This window comes from Neomonachus schauinslandi, chromosome 10, assembly GCF_002201575.2.
Source record: "Neomonachus schauinslandi chromosome 10, ASM220157v2, whole genome shotgun sequence".
In the NCBI taxonomy this organism is placed as follows: Eukaryota; Metazoa; Chordata; class Mammalia; order Carnivora; family Phocidae; genus Neomonachus; species Neomonachus schauinslandi.
Window position 1 is genome coordinate 70,817,557 of NC_058412.1, and position 17,331 is coordinate 70,834,887.

Genomic DNA, 17,331 nt, shown 5'->3' on the forward strand with positions numbered 1-17,331 from the left:
AAAAAAAAAAAAAAAAAAAAAAAAGGTAAAAATAGAACTACCCCACGATCCAGCAATTACACTACTAGGTATTTACCCAAAGAATACAAAAATACTGATTTCAAGGGACACATGCACCCCAATGTTTATAGCAGAATTATCAACAATAGCCAAATTATGGAAAGAGCCCAAATGTCCATCACCTGATGAATGGGTCTTCTTTATCCACATATACATGTATCCACTGGAATATTACTCAGCCATTCAAAAGAATGAAATCTTGCTATGTGCAATGACATGACTGGAACTAGAGAGATTATGCTAAGCAAAATAAGTCAGAGAAAGAGAAATACCATATGATTTCACTCATATGTGGAATTTAAGAAACAAAACAGATTAACATGGGTTGGGGGGGTAGAAAAAAATAGAGGCAAACCAGAAAACAGACTTTTAACTATAGGAAACACACTGAGGGTTGCTGGAGGGGAGGTGGGCAGGGGGGATGGGTTAAATGGGTGATGGGTATTAAGGAGGACACTTGCTGTGATGAGCACTGGGTGCTGTATGTAAGAGATGAATTACTTAAATTCTGCACCTGAAACTAGTATTACATTTTATGTTAACTGGAATTTAAATAAAAACTTGAAAAAGAAAAACAAAACAAAAACAAAAAATCTTTTAGGAAAAGATAGTATCTTAAGACAAATAAAAATGAAAATACAACATACCAAAACTTATGGGATATAGCAAAACCAGTGTAAGAATGAGATTTATAGATATAAATGTTCACATTAAAAAAGAAAAGATCTCAAATTAATAATCTAAATTTACACTGTAAGGAACTAGAAAAAGAAGAACAAAGCCCAAAGCTAGTGTAAGGAAGGAAATAATAACAATTAGGGCAGAGATAAAGTAAAGAATAGGAAAAAAAAAAATCAATAGAGAAAAATCAACAACATAATTTAAAAAAAAAAGAAAGATCAACAAAGTTGGTTCTTCAAAATAAATCAGCAAAATTGATAAGCTTTTGGCTACACTGATTAAGAAAAAACTAAGACTCAACTAAAATCAAAATGAAACTTTACTACTGATTTTACATTAAAATAATTATGAGAGAATACTATGAACTGTATATCAACAAATTGGATAACCTAAATCAGACAAATTTCTAAAAACACACAACTTACCAAGAATGGATCATGAATAGAAAATCTGAATAGATCTATAAGGAGATAGAATTAGTCATCAAAAATCTCTCAACAAAGAAATGCCCAGAACCAGATGGCCCCACTGGAGAATTCTACCAAACATTTAAAGAAGAATTAACACCAATCCTCAAAAGTCCTAAACAAAATACTAACACAAACAGAATTCAACAGCACATTAAAAAGATCACACATCATGACCAAGTGGGACTTATTCCTGGGATGCAGGGATGATTCAACATATGAAAAGTCAATGTAATAAAACCTATTAACATAATGAAGGGGGATACACAGTCACCTGAATTGATGCAGAAAAAGCATCTGCCAAAATTCAACACCATTTCATGATTTTTATTTTTTTTAAGATTTTATCTATTTACCTGAGAGAGAGAATGAGATCGAGAGCAAAATCAGGAAGGTCAGAGGGGGAAGCAGACTCCCTGCTGAGCAGGGAGCCTGATGCAGGACTCGATCCCGGGACTCCAGGACCATGACCTGAGCTGAAGGCAGTCGCTTAACCAACTGAGCCACCCAGGCGCCCCTCATTTCATGATTTTTAAAAAACACTCCAACTAGGACTAGAAGGAAACTTCTTCACTATAATAAAGGCCATCTATGAGAAGCCCTCAGCTAACAGCATGCTCAGTGGTGAAAAACTCAGAGCTTTTCCTTTAAGATCAGGAACAAGGCAAGGTGACCACTCTTGCCACTCCTATTCAACAATGTACTGTAAGTCCTAGCTAAGGCAATTAGTCAAGATAGATAGATAGATAAATGGCATCCAAACTGGAAAAGAAGAAGTAATATTACCTATTTGCATAAAATACTATCTCATACATGTACAAAACCCAGTAGATTCCACACACATAAAAATGTCAGAACTAATGAATGAATTCAGCAAAATTGCAAAAGACAAGAGTTAACACACAATTATCAGGTGCATTTCTATACACGAACGATTAACAACCTGAAAAAAAGGCAGAAAACAACTCCATTTAATATACCATCAAGTAGAACAAAATACTTAGGAGTAAACATAACCAAGGAGTCCAAAGACTTGCTCACTGAAAACTGTAAAACTTTCCTGAGAGAAATTAAAGAAGCCAGAAATAAATGGGAAGACATTCTGTGTTCATGAATTTAAAAGAGTTAATATTGCAAATGGAGCACTGGGTGTTTGTTATATGCAAACAATGAATCATGGAACACTACAACAAAAACTAATGATGTAATGTATGGTGATTAACATAATAAAATTAAATTTAAAAAAAAGTTAATATTGCTAATGCCACCCAAAGCCATCTACACAATTCATTACAATCCCTATCAAAACCCAAATCCCTATTTCTTTTTTTTTTTTTTTTAAGATGTTATTTATTTGAGAGGGAGAGAGAAGGAGAGAGACAGATAGAGAATACAAGCAGGGGCAGAGGCAGAGGGAGAAGCAGGCTCCTGCTGAGCAAGGAGCCCAATGTGGGACTCGATCCCAGAACCCGAGGATCATGACCTGAGCTGAAAGCAGATGCTTAGCCAACTGAGCCACCCAGGCACCCTCCCTATTTCTTTTGTAGAAATAGAATATCCATCTTAAAATTCATATTGAATCTTAAGGGACCCTGAATAACCAAAACAATCTTGAAAAAGAAGATGTAAGTTGGAGGTCTAACACATCATGATATTAAAACTTACTACAAAACTACAGTAGTCAAAACAGTGTGGTGTTGGCATACAGACAGACAACAAACCAGTGGAATAGCATAAAGAGCCCAGAAACAAATCCTCACATTATATGGTCAAATGATTTTTGTCAAGATGACAAGACCATTCGATGAGGAAAGGGCAGTCTTTTCAACAAATGGCAGTGGGAACACATGCAAAAGAATGAAGTTGGACCCTTACCTTACACCATATACAAAAATTAATTCAAAATGGATTAAAGATTTAAACCTAAGAACTAAAACTATAAAACTCTTAGAAAAAATCATAGGGGAAAATCTTCATGACTTTGGATTTGAGAATTATTCCTTAAAAAAGGATATCAAAAGCACAGGCAAAAAAAAGGGGGGGGGGGGATAGATAAAATGGCCTGCATCAAAAATTAAAAATCTTTATCTATCAAGGGACATTACCAACAGAGTGAAAAGGCAACCCACAAAATGAAAATGTTTACAAGCCATATATGGAGTTAATATCCAAAATATATAAGAAATCCTACAACAACAACAAAACAACTTGATTTAAAAACATACAGAGGACTTGAATAGACAGTTCTCCAAAGAAGATAAACAAATAGCCAGTTAGCACATTAAAAAAATGTTCAGTATTACTAACAATTAGGGAAATGCAAATCAAAACCACAATAAGATACCACCTCACACCCATTAGGATGGCAATTATCAAAGGAATAAAACAACAGGAACTAACAAGTGCTAGTGAACCTGTGGAGAAATTGGAACCCTTGTGCACTGGTGGGAAGTAAAATGGTACAGCTGCTATGGAAAAATAGTATGGTAGTTCCTTAAAAAGTTTAAATAGAATTACCATATGATCCAGCAATTCCACATTTGGCTATATACCCCCCCAAATAACTGAAAGCAGAGACTTGAAATATTTGTACACCCAAATTTACAGTAGCATTAGTCAAAATTGCCAAAGGGTATAAGCAACCCAAATGCCCATGGACAGATGAATGGATAAATAAAATATGGTATGTACATTACACAGAGTGGTATTTAACCTTAAAAAGGAAGTTCTGATACATGCCTCAACACGAATAAACACGGAAGACATTATACTAAGTGACAAGGGATACAAAAGGACAAACACTATCTGATTCCTCTTCTATGGGGTATCTGAAATAGTCAAATTCATAGAGAGAGAAAACAAAATGGTGGCTGCCAGGGATGGGGTGAGAGAAGGATGGGGAGTTATTTAACAGGCATAGAGTTTCAATTTGGGAAAGCTAAAATGTTCTGAAAATGGATGGTGGTCATAGTTGCACAGCAATGTGAATGCACTTACTGCCACCTAACTGTGCAGTTAAAAAGGGTTAAAATGGGGCGCCTGGGTGGCTCAGTTGGTTAAGCGACTGCCTTCGGCTCAGGTCATGATCCTGGAGTCCCGGGATCGAGTCCCGCATCGGGCTCCCTGCTCAGCAGGGAGTCTGCTTCTCCCTCTGACCCTCCCCCCTCTCATGCTCTCTCTCTCATTCTCTCTCTCAAATAAATAAATAAATAATCTTAAAAAAAAAAGTTTTAAAAAGGGTTAAAATGATAAAGTTTTACCATAATAGAAAAAATAGAACAAAACCAATGGTGATAATGAACTGTCAAGTATGTAATAAAATACAGTGATACAGAGTGCTGGTAGCAGGAAAACTGGCACAACCTTTTGAAATTTACAATGTATGTAAAGAACCATGGAAATTTTTTTCTCAATAACACTATCTTTGAAAATATATTTTTATAAGTAATGCAAATGAAGCATAAAATATGAATAAAGTTGTTCTTTATAGTGTCTTTTAGTACCATTTAGTACTTTTTAGTACTATCTTTTAGTACTATTTAGTACTATCTTTTGGTACTTTTTAGTACTATTGCACCCAAAACCATAAAATACTTAGATAAAAAATAACACGTGCATTCTGTGTATGTTGAGAACTACAAGGCATTAATGAGAAAAGTTAAAGATCTAAACAGAAAACGTGTCACATCTATGAATTGGAAAACTCATTATTGTGATGTTATCAATTCTCCCCTTGATCTATGGATCCAACACAACTCAAATCAATGTCCTAGCAGTTTTTTTTAATCGACAAACACATTATCACATTTATATGGAAAAGCAAAAGAATTAGAATAACCAAAACAACTTTGAAAAAGAACAAAGTTGAGAGACTTGTACTCTCTGATATCCAGATACACGATAAAGCTACCACGGTGTGGTATGACTGAAAAGATAGACACATGAATTCATCAAACTGTGAAAGTCCAGAAATAAACCCACACACAGGGCGCCTGGGTGGCTCAGATGGTTAAGCGTCTGCCTTCGGCTCAGGTCATGATCTCAGGGTCCTGGGATCGAGTCCCACATCGAGCTCCCTGCTCTGCGGGGAGGCTGCTTCTCCCTCTGCCTCTCTCTCTCTCTGTCTCTCATGAATAAATAAATAAAATAAATAAACCCACACACATATAGTAACTTACTTTTTTTGAAGGTGAAGTGCTTCAGACACTCAATGAGCTTTAGACAACTCAGTGGAGATAGGCTAGTATTTTCCATAAGTGATACTAAAACAAATGAACATTCACATGCAAAGAACAAAGAACCTAACCTTTTACTATATACAAAAATTAATCCAGCATGGATCACAGCCCCAAATGTAAAACCTATAAAAATTTTTTTGATGCATGAGATCTCTGCAACCTTTGGTTAGCTAATATATATAAACAGAAATCAAAAGGAAAAAATAAGTAGACTTCATTAAAACCACAAACTTCTCTTCTCCAGAAAACGGTATGAAAGTAGCAAGAATGTCAAGTAGCTGTAAATCTTATACATTGCTAGGAAAAATGAAAAATTCTACCATACTTTGCTGGTGGAAATATCACTTTGGAAATGTGTGGTGGTTTCTTATAAGCATACATGTATCATATGGCCTAGAAATCCCATTCCTAGGTATTTTTACTCAAAAGAAAAGAAAATCTGCGTCCACACCAAAAAACAACAAAAAAACTGCACACAAATGTTTTTAGGAGCTTTATTCACAAATGCCAAAAACTGGAAAGAATCCACATGTCCAAATGGTGAATGAATAAACAAACTGTGGTACAATGCACTGATACATGCAACAACATGGATGAACCACAAAGTTACATGTTGTATTATTCCAGCTGTTTGACATTCTGGAATAGGCAAGCCTATACCAAAAGAAAACAGATCAGTGAGTGACTAACAGGGAATGGAGGCAGAGGGAGGATATTGACTACAAAGGAACATGAGGAACCTCTTTGGGGTAACAGAAATGTTATGTATCTCAGCTTGGCACTGGTTATATAACTGCAAGTGTTTGTCAAAATTCATACTGTACACCTAAAACCTGTGTACCTAAAAAAGCATGAACTTCATCGTATGTAAATTCCACCTCAATAAATGTGATATAAATTATGATTAGGTTAGTCCTAGGCCTAAACCACAGGTTGAAATTGGCTCTTGGTTTTAATAGTGAGAAGTAGGGATGCCTGGGTGGCTCAGTCGGTTAAGCACCTGCCTTCAGCTCAGGTCATGATCCCAGGGTACTGGGATGGAGTCCCACAAAGGGCTTCTTGCTCAGCGAGCAAGAAGCCTGCTTCTCCCTCTGCCTGCCTCTCTCCCTGCTTGTGCTCTCTCGTGCTCTCTCTCTCTCAAATAAATAAAATCTTTAAAAAAATAAATAATAGTGGCAAGTACTGAAAACCTCAACCCAAAAGATGTTTTATTGCAAAATTAATCAGAGCTCCCACAGTACTTTGCAAGAAAAATTTAAGCTTATTAAGGAATGTTGAAGATTCCAGGACTCTTCTGATTAAATTCATGTAGCATCATCTTATCTTAAATCAGTAAGGTCCTGTTTACTTGGGACAGGAGTAAGATTACAAATACAAATTTAGTATCAGTAACTACAAGAGTTTTGTTGTTCTCAACTTCTTCAGAAGCACTTCCACCAAGCACTGGTAAGTTCATATGCTTATCTGACTCCAATCTTCTTCTAAGATGGTAATTTGACCAAAATAGCCAGCAGGTTTGCAGCAACATCCAAAACTGATACCATAGGATCATGAATACGAAGATTTAAGTCTTTCATATGGCCAGATATCCACTACATGTTGTATCAATGGACTTCTCCCTGTCAAATTCTTACAAGGGGGTTTTCGTTCTCTCAAAAATAATGTCTCCCCAACAATCAATTAAGAACTTCAAGCATTGTCCTTTGAAAAGAAAAATTCTGCATGAAGAAGAACTTAACATTTTGCCCACATTTTTTGACAAATGTCTTGGAAAAGGCAATAATTCAGTACTTTTGCTCTAATGTATCTGAGTTTCATGGCAGCTGATGAGACTTCTTTTAGAATTATTGGCTGTGTCTTAGCATTAACGTATGCCATGTGCTGAAATAGATAGCAATGTTCTTTCCTGAAGCGGCAAAACCATTTGTTGCCAACCATCTCAGAAGCTCCATCACTATAGACAGTACCAAGTTTTGCTAAGAAAAAATAATAAAAAGTTTCACAACATAGCAACTTTTTTGATGGTGCCAGCATACAAATGATTAAAATCAAATGCTAGCTGCCGAGAAGCATTCATATTTTCATCCTGTTGAATGTTAAAGGAAAGTTACTGCTGATTCTTCTATGAATTCCAGCTGAATGTGAAGAAATGTCATCTAGTGCAGATGACGTCATCTGACAGAGGCACTACTTCAGCTTTCTTTCTCTGCTCTAAGACACGGCAGCTCAGTAATTTCCAAGATTCTCAGCTTCACCAAGGTCTCTTCAATTGTATATGGCTTCTGTGTTTCGGTAATACAATAAGCAAATGCATAGGAAGCTTCAAGATAAAGCTTTGTTTGCCAAATCCAGTTTCCAATCCTTTCAATTTAAGCTTTCTTTTAATTAAAGAACAGCGTTTTTCCAATGGCTAGTGAGGACTAACAGAACTTCACACCTATATGTGGGGATAAATATAAGAGAAACCTAAGCTATAACACCCTTTTTCACATTTTCTAACTAAACTATGTAAAATTGAATTGCCTATAATCATAATGGCATCGTACATCTGCATTCCTAACAGAAATTTAATCCAGATATTTACCATAACATAATGAGTGGCAATAATGATTACCTATTACCTGATCATGTACAATTGCATCCCATGTCACTCCACTCTTATCTGGCATGAAATGTACCTTATTTTGACAAACACAAAGAAGTATTTTGTTAAATTAGCTTTTTTCCTATAACGAAAAATATCACATCTAGTTTAAAAATCTTTGATTTAGAAATATTTAGGAGCGACACGCAGTGACTCAAAAAATATTTGCTCAGTTAACTGAGTTCTGAATTCAACTTACTATTTATATGACTGATCTTTTAGAGGAGTATCAGAATGGATTTGAAAGAAAAATTAAAGCTCTTAAAGTTATATATTCTCTTACTCCCTCACTCCATCCATTTTTCATTCATACACTGATCTAAGTCAGTGGTTCCTAATCTTAACTACGTTATTACAAGTACCTCAGAAAGCTCTTTAACACTAATGAGTGGACCCTATTCCAGACTAATTAGATCTAAATCTCTTGGGGGTAGACTGGAACTTTTTAATGCCCCAGCGATTTTATTTATTTGAGAGAGTGAGAGTGAGAAAGAGAGCACAAGTGTGGGGAGGGGCAGAGGAAGTAGGAGAAGCAGACTTCCCACTGAGCAGGGAGCCCAGGACCTTAGGATCACAACCTGAGCAGAAGGCAGACACCCAACGGACTGAGCCACCCAGGCTCCCCTAATGCCCCAATGACTGTAATACTTAGCCAGGATTGAGAACTACTGAGCCAAGTAATTAATCATAGATCTTGTTCTTTAAAAGCTTACATTTTAGGGGTGCCTGGTTGGCTCAGATGGTAGAGCATGTGACTCCTGATCTCAGAGTCATGAGTTCAAGCCCCACCTTGGGCACAGTATATTCTAGTATACATGAATGTGTATACATTCTTAGGCGCTATGTATACAAAGATTAATAAAATGTACCTCTCAACGCAAACAGGACACTTTAATGTATCTTTTAACCACATTATGACACACACATGCTTAAGGTACAATGATAACACAGAAGAGATATAGCCAGTCCAAAAATGAAGGGCGGGGGGGGGGGTAGAGAGGCACTGAAGTAAAATCTCTGGAGGAAGTATTAAGTGGCTAAGAAGCAACTAGCCAGAGAGGAGGATGGGGAGGATGGGAGGAGAAGATTCAGGCACCAAGCAGAGGGAATAACAAAAGCAATAGAGAGGAGGATACGCCAAGGTTAACGGAGAAGCACTCACAGTTCTGCATTCCCACTAAACTAGTAGGCAAAAATGATTTGCAATGACATGGATGGAACTGGAGGGTGTTATGCTGAGTGAAACAAGTCAATCAGAGAAAGACATGTATCATATGATCTCAATGATATGAGGAATTCTTAATCTCAGGAAACAAACTGAGGGTTGCTGGAGTGGTGGGGGGTGGGAGGGATGGGGTGGCTGGGTGATAGACATTGGAGAGTGTATGTGGTATGGTGAGCGCTGTGAATTGTGCAAGACTGTTGAATCACAGATCTGTACCTCTGAAACAAATAATACATGTTAAAAAAAAAAAAGAAGAAGAAGAAGATAGCAGGAGGGGAAGAATGAAGGGGGGAAATCGGAGGGGGAGATGAACCATTAGAGACAATGGACTCTGAAAAACAAACTGAGGGTTCTAGAGGGGAGGGGATGGGAGGATGGGTTAGCCTGGTGATGGGTATTAAAGAGGGCACATTCTGCATGGAGCATGGGTGTTATACACAAACAATGAATCATGGAACACTACATCAAAAATTAATGATGTATGGTGATTAACAATAAAAAATTTTAAAAAATAAAGTAGTAGGCAAGAAATGAAGAAAAAGTAAGAAACTCTGGCAGAGAAAGAACATGGAGGTCCTTGCATGCCACATTAAGGAACTTGAACTTTACCTTGCAGGTAAATAACCATCAGTGACCTGTTTAGCAGGTTGCATTCTGGGTAAATCTCTGGTAGCCGTCAGAAGCCCTGAGGTAACAGCTAACACACTCTGAACACTACCACGTGCTAGGTAGTGTGCTGCTGAGCACTTCCCCTTGATCATCTCCTGCAATCCTCCCACGGGGACTCCACCGAGGATACCATTACCCTTATTACATGTGAGGAGACAACAACTTGCCCAAGTCACACAGTTATTAAGGGACGCAGAAGGGATCAATAATTCTGATCCCTGAAGCCTAAGCCTTTAACTTCTAAAATGGATGGACTGGGAGGAGTGGAGTGAAAAAAGCAGACTACAGGCTAATAAATTAGTTAGGAGACTATTATATTATCTTAAATGAGAGACAATGAGGACAACGGCAGGAGAGATGGAGAAAAGGGAAGAGAGTCCCGAAATATTTAGTACTGAAGTTATGAATAAAGTTATCAAATGACATGATTTAGTCTTAAAAAGGAATGAAATTCTGACACATGCTATGACCTAGATGAACCTTGAAAATCTTTTTCTAAGTGAAATAAGCCAATCACAGAAGGATAAATATTTTATGATTCCAGTTATGAGGTATCAAATTCGTAGAGACAGAAAGTACAAGTCAGCAGGGGCTGAATGGAGGGGTAATGGGAAGTTATTATCCAATGGGAACAGAGATTTGGCTTGGGACAATGAAAAAGTTCTAGAGATGGATAGTAGTAATGGTTGCACAACCATGAACGTACTTAATGCCACTAAACAGTACAGCTAAAAATGGTTAAAATGATAAACTGTATACACTCTACAGCAATTTTAAAGATAATTTAAAGATAATTTTTAAAAAGCACATGATATAAGGAGAATAAGAGGGAAAAAGAGCCAAAAGTAAACTGTAAGTCGTTAGCGTGGGAAACCAGCTGGGCAGTGGTAGCATGCAGTGCCTCTGAAGAGGACCAGTGAATTACTGTGACATTCAGGTAGCACTGTCTAGAAGGCGAATAGACATGAGAATAAAGCTCAAGGGAGTAATACGGTTAGAAACCTAGTCATCAACAAATAGGTGGTATTTAAAACCGTAATAATCCATGAGGTTGCCCAAAGAAAACTTCAAGTAAGAAGAGAAATGGTCTGAGGACAGAATCTTTGGAAACAGGAGAGAGGAAAAAGAGGAGCTCAGAAAGAAGTTAAGAGGTTGCAATCAGGTAAAGAATTAAAAGTTGAGGCAGCAGAAATGACAGTATTTGGAGGTGGGGCAATGACGATGATGGGGAGGGCAGACAAGAGATAAAAAATAGTTAAAGAAGATACATTACCATACCCCTTTCTCTCCTACTCCTACTTTTTGAGTTCAAATAAAAACCTGAGTTTCTAGTTCTCTGTAGCCTTCTAAGACTATAAAACAAAATTTCCACACATAAGAATAACCTAACATAGAATACATACTTTAAAATAGGAGCACATCAAAAATTGTCAGGAATATATTTTATGCAACAGTAAGAATGTTAAACCTACATAGAAACTAGATCTCTGGTAGTCTACACAGGACAAGTAAACGTGTACTTAATTGTAACTTGCTTTAAGCAATAAGAATTACTGAAAAGCTACTTAAAAAAAAAAAAAACCTATTTATAATTCTTTCGAAAATTTTATCAGCATAAACTTTATCAGATTACTACTATTTGAAAAGTCCCTGCTGTGTATTAATTAAAAAAACACCTTATGAAGTAAATACTTTTGACTATTTGGATGTTTGTGTTTTAAATATAGCTCTATTTTAAAACTAACCAAAGAGTTATATGAAAAGTTACCTGATTTATCTCATGTCTACAAAGCATAATAGCACTAATCTAAAGCTTAGAAGCTATTACAAACTCTATACAAATCATCTCTGATAATCCTAAAAATTATGAGGTTGGTTTCATGCCCAGTTTACAGACTTTAACTGAATTTCAGAGAGTAACCTTACATAGCTTGTTTGTAAATGGTCAATCTGGAATTTGAACCTATTGTGGCTTCAACCTAAGTTCGTGACCACTATCCCCTAAACAATTCTTGATTAATCCCCCTTAACTAATCTATTTTGCCCTTTCAGAACAAAGTACAAGGTGACATCTCATAAGTAACAGGAGAATAAGTCCTTGAATCATCACACCAAAACTCTGCAAAGTTCATACAGAGTTCAGGAGAAAAATGCCTCCAAAAATTTTAAGTGATGAAAACACACACTTATTTTAAATTCACAGTTATTTTTTACCTCAAAAACAAATGTTTCCTAATTATGAGTTTAGCCTACATTTCTCAAATTTTATATATTATGTGGAAAATATAATGAAAAAATACTCAAAAAACCTTTTAATCTTTCTACTCTATACCAAAACTCAACTTGCTACAAGATTTTGAACAGGCTTCATCAAACATCAGAAACTTTCTAAAACAGGTCCAACAGTTTCTGACAGTCATTTTCTTCCTTCATTACCCTTCACTGTACCCAGTACCTTCCCCTTCCATCTAGGAAAATGTTAAAGTAGCACTTACCTATCCACTGCTACAGGTTTGTACAGCAGTTCTAGAGGACCACTAAACCATTAGCTAGACACATAAACGTTTAATTAGTTGGCATATGTGACTAAACTGTATAAATGGAGTTAGCTGTAAGACATATTTCACATATGTAAAAAGAATTCAGTATTTTTTCTAAATTTTACCATCCAAAATTCTCCATGAATCTGTCTGCCCTCACTATGAATTCCTTGGAAATTAATAATTCGAACCTATTTTCAATAAGCAAAGTTAATTAGAAGCTATTTTTTAGTAGTTTGAATTCCAAAAGACATTAACTCATATTTCAGCAAGCAGGGAGAAATAAAGTACTAGCAAGATAAGGGAAAACTTTCCTATGGGAGTTTAGGAAAATTCTGTAGAGCAACTTTTAAAAAAACACTTTGGACCTCTGTTGCATATTAAGAATTACCTCAAAATATTCATTTATTTTCATTTAATTATTAGGATTGATCTCTGGATATTTTAAATTTATACACAAACATCCTCACAATGTAAGGGAGAGGTAAAATGGATTACTTTAGAACAAATCCATTTTTTTTGAAGACTCTTCTAATTCATTAACTGAAATTAAAAGTTTGAAATGCTGGGCATTTATAAGAACTGATAGCTATATTAAAAACAGTAATAAATAATCTTCTAAAGGAAAAAACAGAACACTTATACTTCTGAGTACCCTACAGCTTAAAAAAACCTCAGGATGTCAAATCACCCGCCACTGTCTGTCCCCTAATACCATTCACTTCAACAGAGAACTACCTTCTCTGAGACAGGTAGGCTGCTGGGCTCCTCTGTATTTCTTGGCTGCTTTACAGAACCACATCCAAACATCCTATTTTTAAGAACACGAAGCGGAATATCAGACATGTGCTGGTGCTGGGGCCCCTGTCGGCCAGTGGAGAGGGGCCCACCATTCAGATTTTGAGTCATGCTGCCTGCAACACCGAGCACTGGCTCCCTGTGCATGTCTGTCTGAGAGACCTGTGGAGGAAACACAACACCTGGAAGATGGATATACTGAGAGCTTTCCGGCTGACTCAACAAAGCTTCAGACATGATTTCACGCTCATTTCCAGGAGGAGCAAGTATATCACTGGTGGCATTTTCTAAATGTTTCCTATCCACTGTCCCAGAATGAAGAATTGTGGGTTGCTGGAGCACAGTTTCTATTCTCTTTGATTTTTCAGCAGTCGCGTGGAGAGAACATGGGTTCAGTTGTGGAACACTGGTCTGGATTATTGAAGGCTGCCCGAGCTGCTGAAATACTTGCTGGATTGGATGGAGAATACTTGCTCTTCCAGAAGTCTGTGTCACCATAATTGGTACATTGACTTTATAAAGGTGACCTCAAAAAGGAGAAAACAATACCTTAAGTATGATAGCAACCTAATTTCCTCTAAAAAAAAAGAAACCCGCAGGCACAACAGGCTGTCCAAAAACACATCAATATGCTCATAGTTATCTCTACGAGTTCTTATTTTATTCTTCAGATTGTGTTTTCGACAATAAACATGTATTACTCTATTCTTACCAATGAAAGCCATCTCACTTGAACTCTAGCCTTTTCTTACTATTGCTTATATGGCACATTTTGAGATACATATAGGCCACTAATATTTACTCCATGGACCTATCCCATCGTCTGATAAATTACTATGTTACCAACCCAAATTGGGATTTTAATAAACATAATGGAGAATGTATTTCACATAAATTTAAGATCTAAGATACCATGTAACTACTGTAAGACAACGCTATCCAAAAAGAGTTTAGTAATTTCAAAAGCTATCAAATACCCTCCCCCACTTTTTTCCTTTAAAACACCACTAAAAAGGAGGAGGAAGAAATTTATTTTTTTGAGCACTGAGTTAGGTGCTTTAAACGTTGTAAAAACCTAAAGAATAGATAGGATTCTCTTTCAAATCAAGACAGAGTACTCGAAAAAGCAAAGTTTGGTTAATCTCTAAACTTCTTGGATATTCTATTACATGATCTCCAGGAAGAAAGGAGGCAAAGGTTGATCAATGTCATCTTTAGTCTTTCTGGATTAGAGCTAGCAGGGACACAGATATGTTATTTTGTTTTTGTCAAAATTTAGATGATTGATTTGAATTTTAAAAACATATATAAAGCATCTTTTATAATGCTGGGAAAGAAAAATGGGAATAAGTTACAGGACAGACCTAGGACAGTGTCTTTTATGGTAGGTTGCCCTCCACAACAGGAATAACCACCATTTATTATTGTTTTTAAAATAAGTTGTATTAAAAGTTCCTGTAACTTCAGTAACTTCTGGTATACAGTTTATTAAAAATCATGAAAATTAACATCCAGCATTCAGTACCAATGCTAAAAAAAAAAAAAAAAAAAAATTTAATGGGGACTATACTCTTACCAGACGCAGTCTGCAGTGTCACACCTGCTGGCACATGAATAGGATAACCAGGAAAAGTGAAGCTTGCACTAGAGTTTGAGGTGCTCTAGATATGAGAAATTTAATTAGAAAGTTAGAAAAAGGCTTTCCTTTTTATCTTTTTTTCCTGATCTCACAGGGACTAAAAAAAAAGTCTGATTCAGGACAACAGGACAATGGTTGGACATTTAACATTGGGGCTAAGTTCTTTGAACAAAACAGCTTTTCAATATTTGATTTAGATCATCTCATTAAGGATAAAAAGAATTCTGTTCTACAGCTATTCACAATGAAGCCAGTAAAGTCTTAGTAAACAGTATGAACACTGACTCCTATAACTTCTCCACTACACAGGTTTGCCCGAGTCCGTGATCCTCAAATTGTCAGATACAAGAACCACAGCTGTTTATAGGAGTCCTCTAATCCATAGGTTGATCACTAATGGTACTTTAAATTAGTTAATACAATAGCGTACAATTTTTTTTTTAGAATAATTAAACCTCAGGGGCATCTGGGTGGCTCAGTCGGTTAAGCTCAGGTCATGATCCCCCAGTCCTGCTCGTTGGGAAGCCTGCTTCTCCCCCTCCCTCTGCCTGCCACTTCCCCTGCTTGTGCTCTCTCAAATAAATAAAATCTTTAAAAAAAAAAAAAAAAAAAGAATTAAACCTCAGGGTTTTTAATTTTTTCAAATGCTAAGTCAAAAGACAAAAAAGTTTTTGCCTACCAGACCTACAAAAATTTATAAGATTGATTAGTAACACCCAGTGTTGGTAAGGATGTGATAAAAACCAGTTTTCTCAGACCACTGCTTATATGAGTATGTATGTACCATCCTTTCGGAGGGCAATTATATAATATATAACCCAATTGAAAACATGCATAATCTTTGACCCAGAAATTCCACTTCTAGGAATGTATCCTCATTACCTGATTATCACCCAAATACACAAAAACTTATCTACAAGTATAATCAATTATATTAGGAAAAAAAACTAAAAATAATTTAAATGTCCCTTAATAAAATATCAGTTAATGAAACTGATACACCCACTAAGGTCAATATATAACTGGCAGTGAAAAGGATCCATCTATATTACTAAGTAAAAACATTACAGAACCAGCACAGAGAATGAGCGTACTTTTACCCTGAAAATTAATGTAATTTTCACAAAAGAATGCTAGATGGATATACATCAAATAGTTAAAACAGTTATCTTTGGGGTACAATATTTCAGGGCTCTTTCACTTTCTACTTTATAAATTTGTTTTTACTATTTAGAAGTGTATTATTTCTTTAACCAGGAGAAAAAGTAGCCCCTAGAATTTCAAAGGCAGATGTATTTTTCAGCAGATTGGTCTCCTATCAAAAGCAACACCATTCTTTCCAAAAATCCTGGTAAGAGGTGTGGTTTTGTTTTTAATGAAGAAATGGAAATTAATGGCCCACCAAACCTTTTGGCCCAGAAAGTGGGCTGAAAGAAGATGAAAAACAATGGATTATATACCACTGGAGAAAGGTAAAAGAGGAAAAGTGCTATTTTTCCCCACCTGAAAACTACTCAATTTTCTATATACAAGTTGTAATTTTATTTTCTGCCCCAAATCTTTGGGGAGAAACCTATACTCTAAATCTCTACAACACAAAGATAAAAAATGACCAAAATACTCCACTTAAATAAAAAGAACTATTATGTGGCTCAACTTACTAAAAAAAAAAAATCAGAAAGTATCAACATCATCTATTTAGGATCTACCTAGTATATAACATTATACCATGTATTAAAACTCCATAGAATTTAACTTCAGAAATTTCCTGAACTTGTAGATACAACAATAGTATTTATAGATACTACTGCTAACAACTGCTCTGGAAGACAGGAAAAGTTGGTAAACAAAATGTCAATTCTGAAACTCCTCAGTTTTTGCAACATGTATGTTTTAGAAGTTATTTCTGTCTCCCCATCCCTTACTATATCTTTTCTCATTCAAATGGGAGATTACGAATTACATCTATGCCCAGCCTCCTGCTACCATTCACTGAAAGTAAGGCATATACTTAAAAATATATATCAAATAGGCTACATACCAGTTCTGCTGTAGTAAAACTGGGAAGAGGTCTACCAGCAGGAATAACTAATGATGCTGTATAGAAAACAAAATAAACATTATACATTCGTTACAATTTGCCAGTTTAATAAAACTGCTAAGTATAGCTTGGATGTTATACACAAACAATGAATCATGGAACACTACATCAAAAACTAATGATGTAATGTATGGTGATTAACATAATAAAATAAAATTTAAAAAAAAATGTTTTCCATCACTAACATGTCTCACCATGGTGAATTCTAAACTTCCTAATTGCAAGTGAGATAAATGAATTTAATTTTATTTTTCCCCAAAAACTTCAGA

The 17,331-nt window shown here is 35.9% G+C and overlaps 1 protein-coding gene across 2 annotated transcripts in view; it reads right to left on the minus strand.

Annotated features, from left to right (window-relative positions):
* GTF2A1L (general transcription factor IIA subunit 1 like) overlaps nt 1-17,331 on the minus strand; it is a 51,963-nt gene that overhangs the window by 22,981 nt on the left and 11,651 nt on the right. For both annotated transcript variants that reach the window (XM_021701138.1, XM_021701139.1), the window contains 3 exons: nt 17,003-17,058; nt 14,899-14,983; nt 13,263-13,849 (listed from right to left, as the gene is read on the minus strand). In XM_021701138.1, coding sequence (XP_021556813.1) covers nt 13,263-13,849; nt 14,899-14,983; nt 17,003-17,058 — 728 coding nt within the window. The remainder of the gene's footprint in view (nt 1-13,262; nt 13,850-14,898; nt 14,984-17,002; nt 17,059-17,331) is intronic.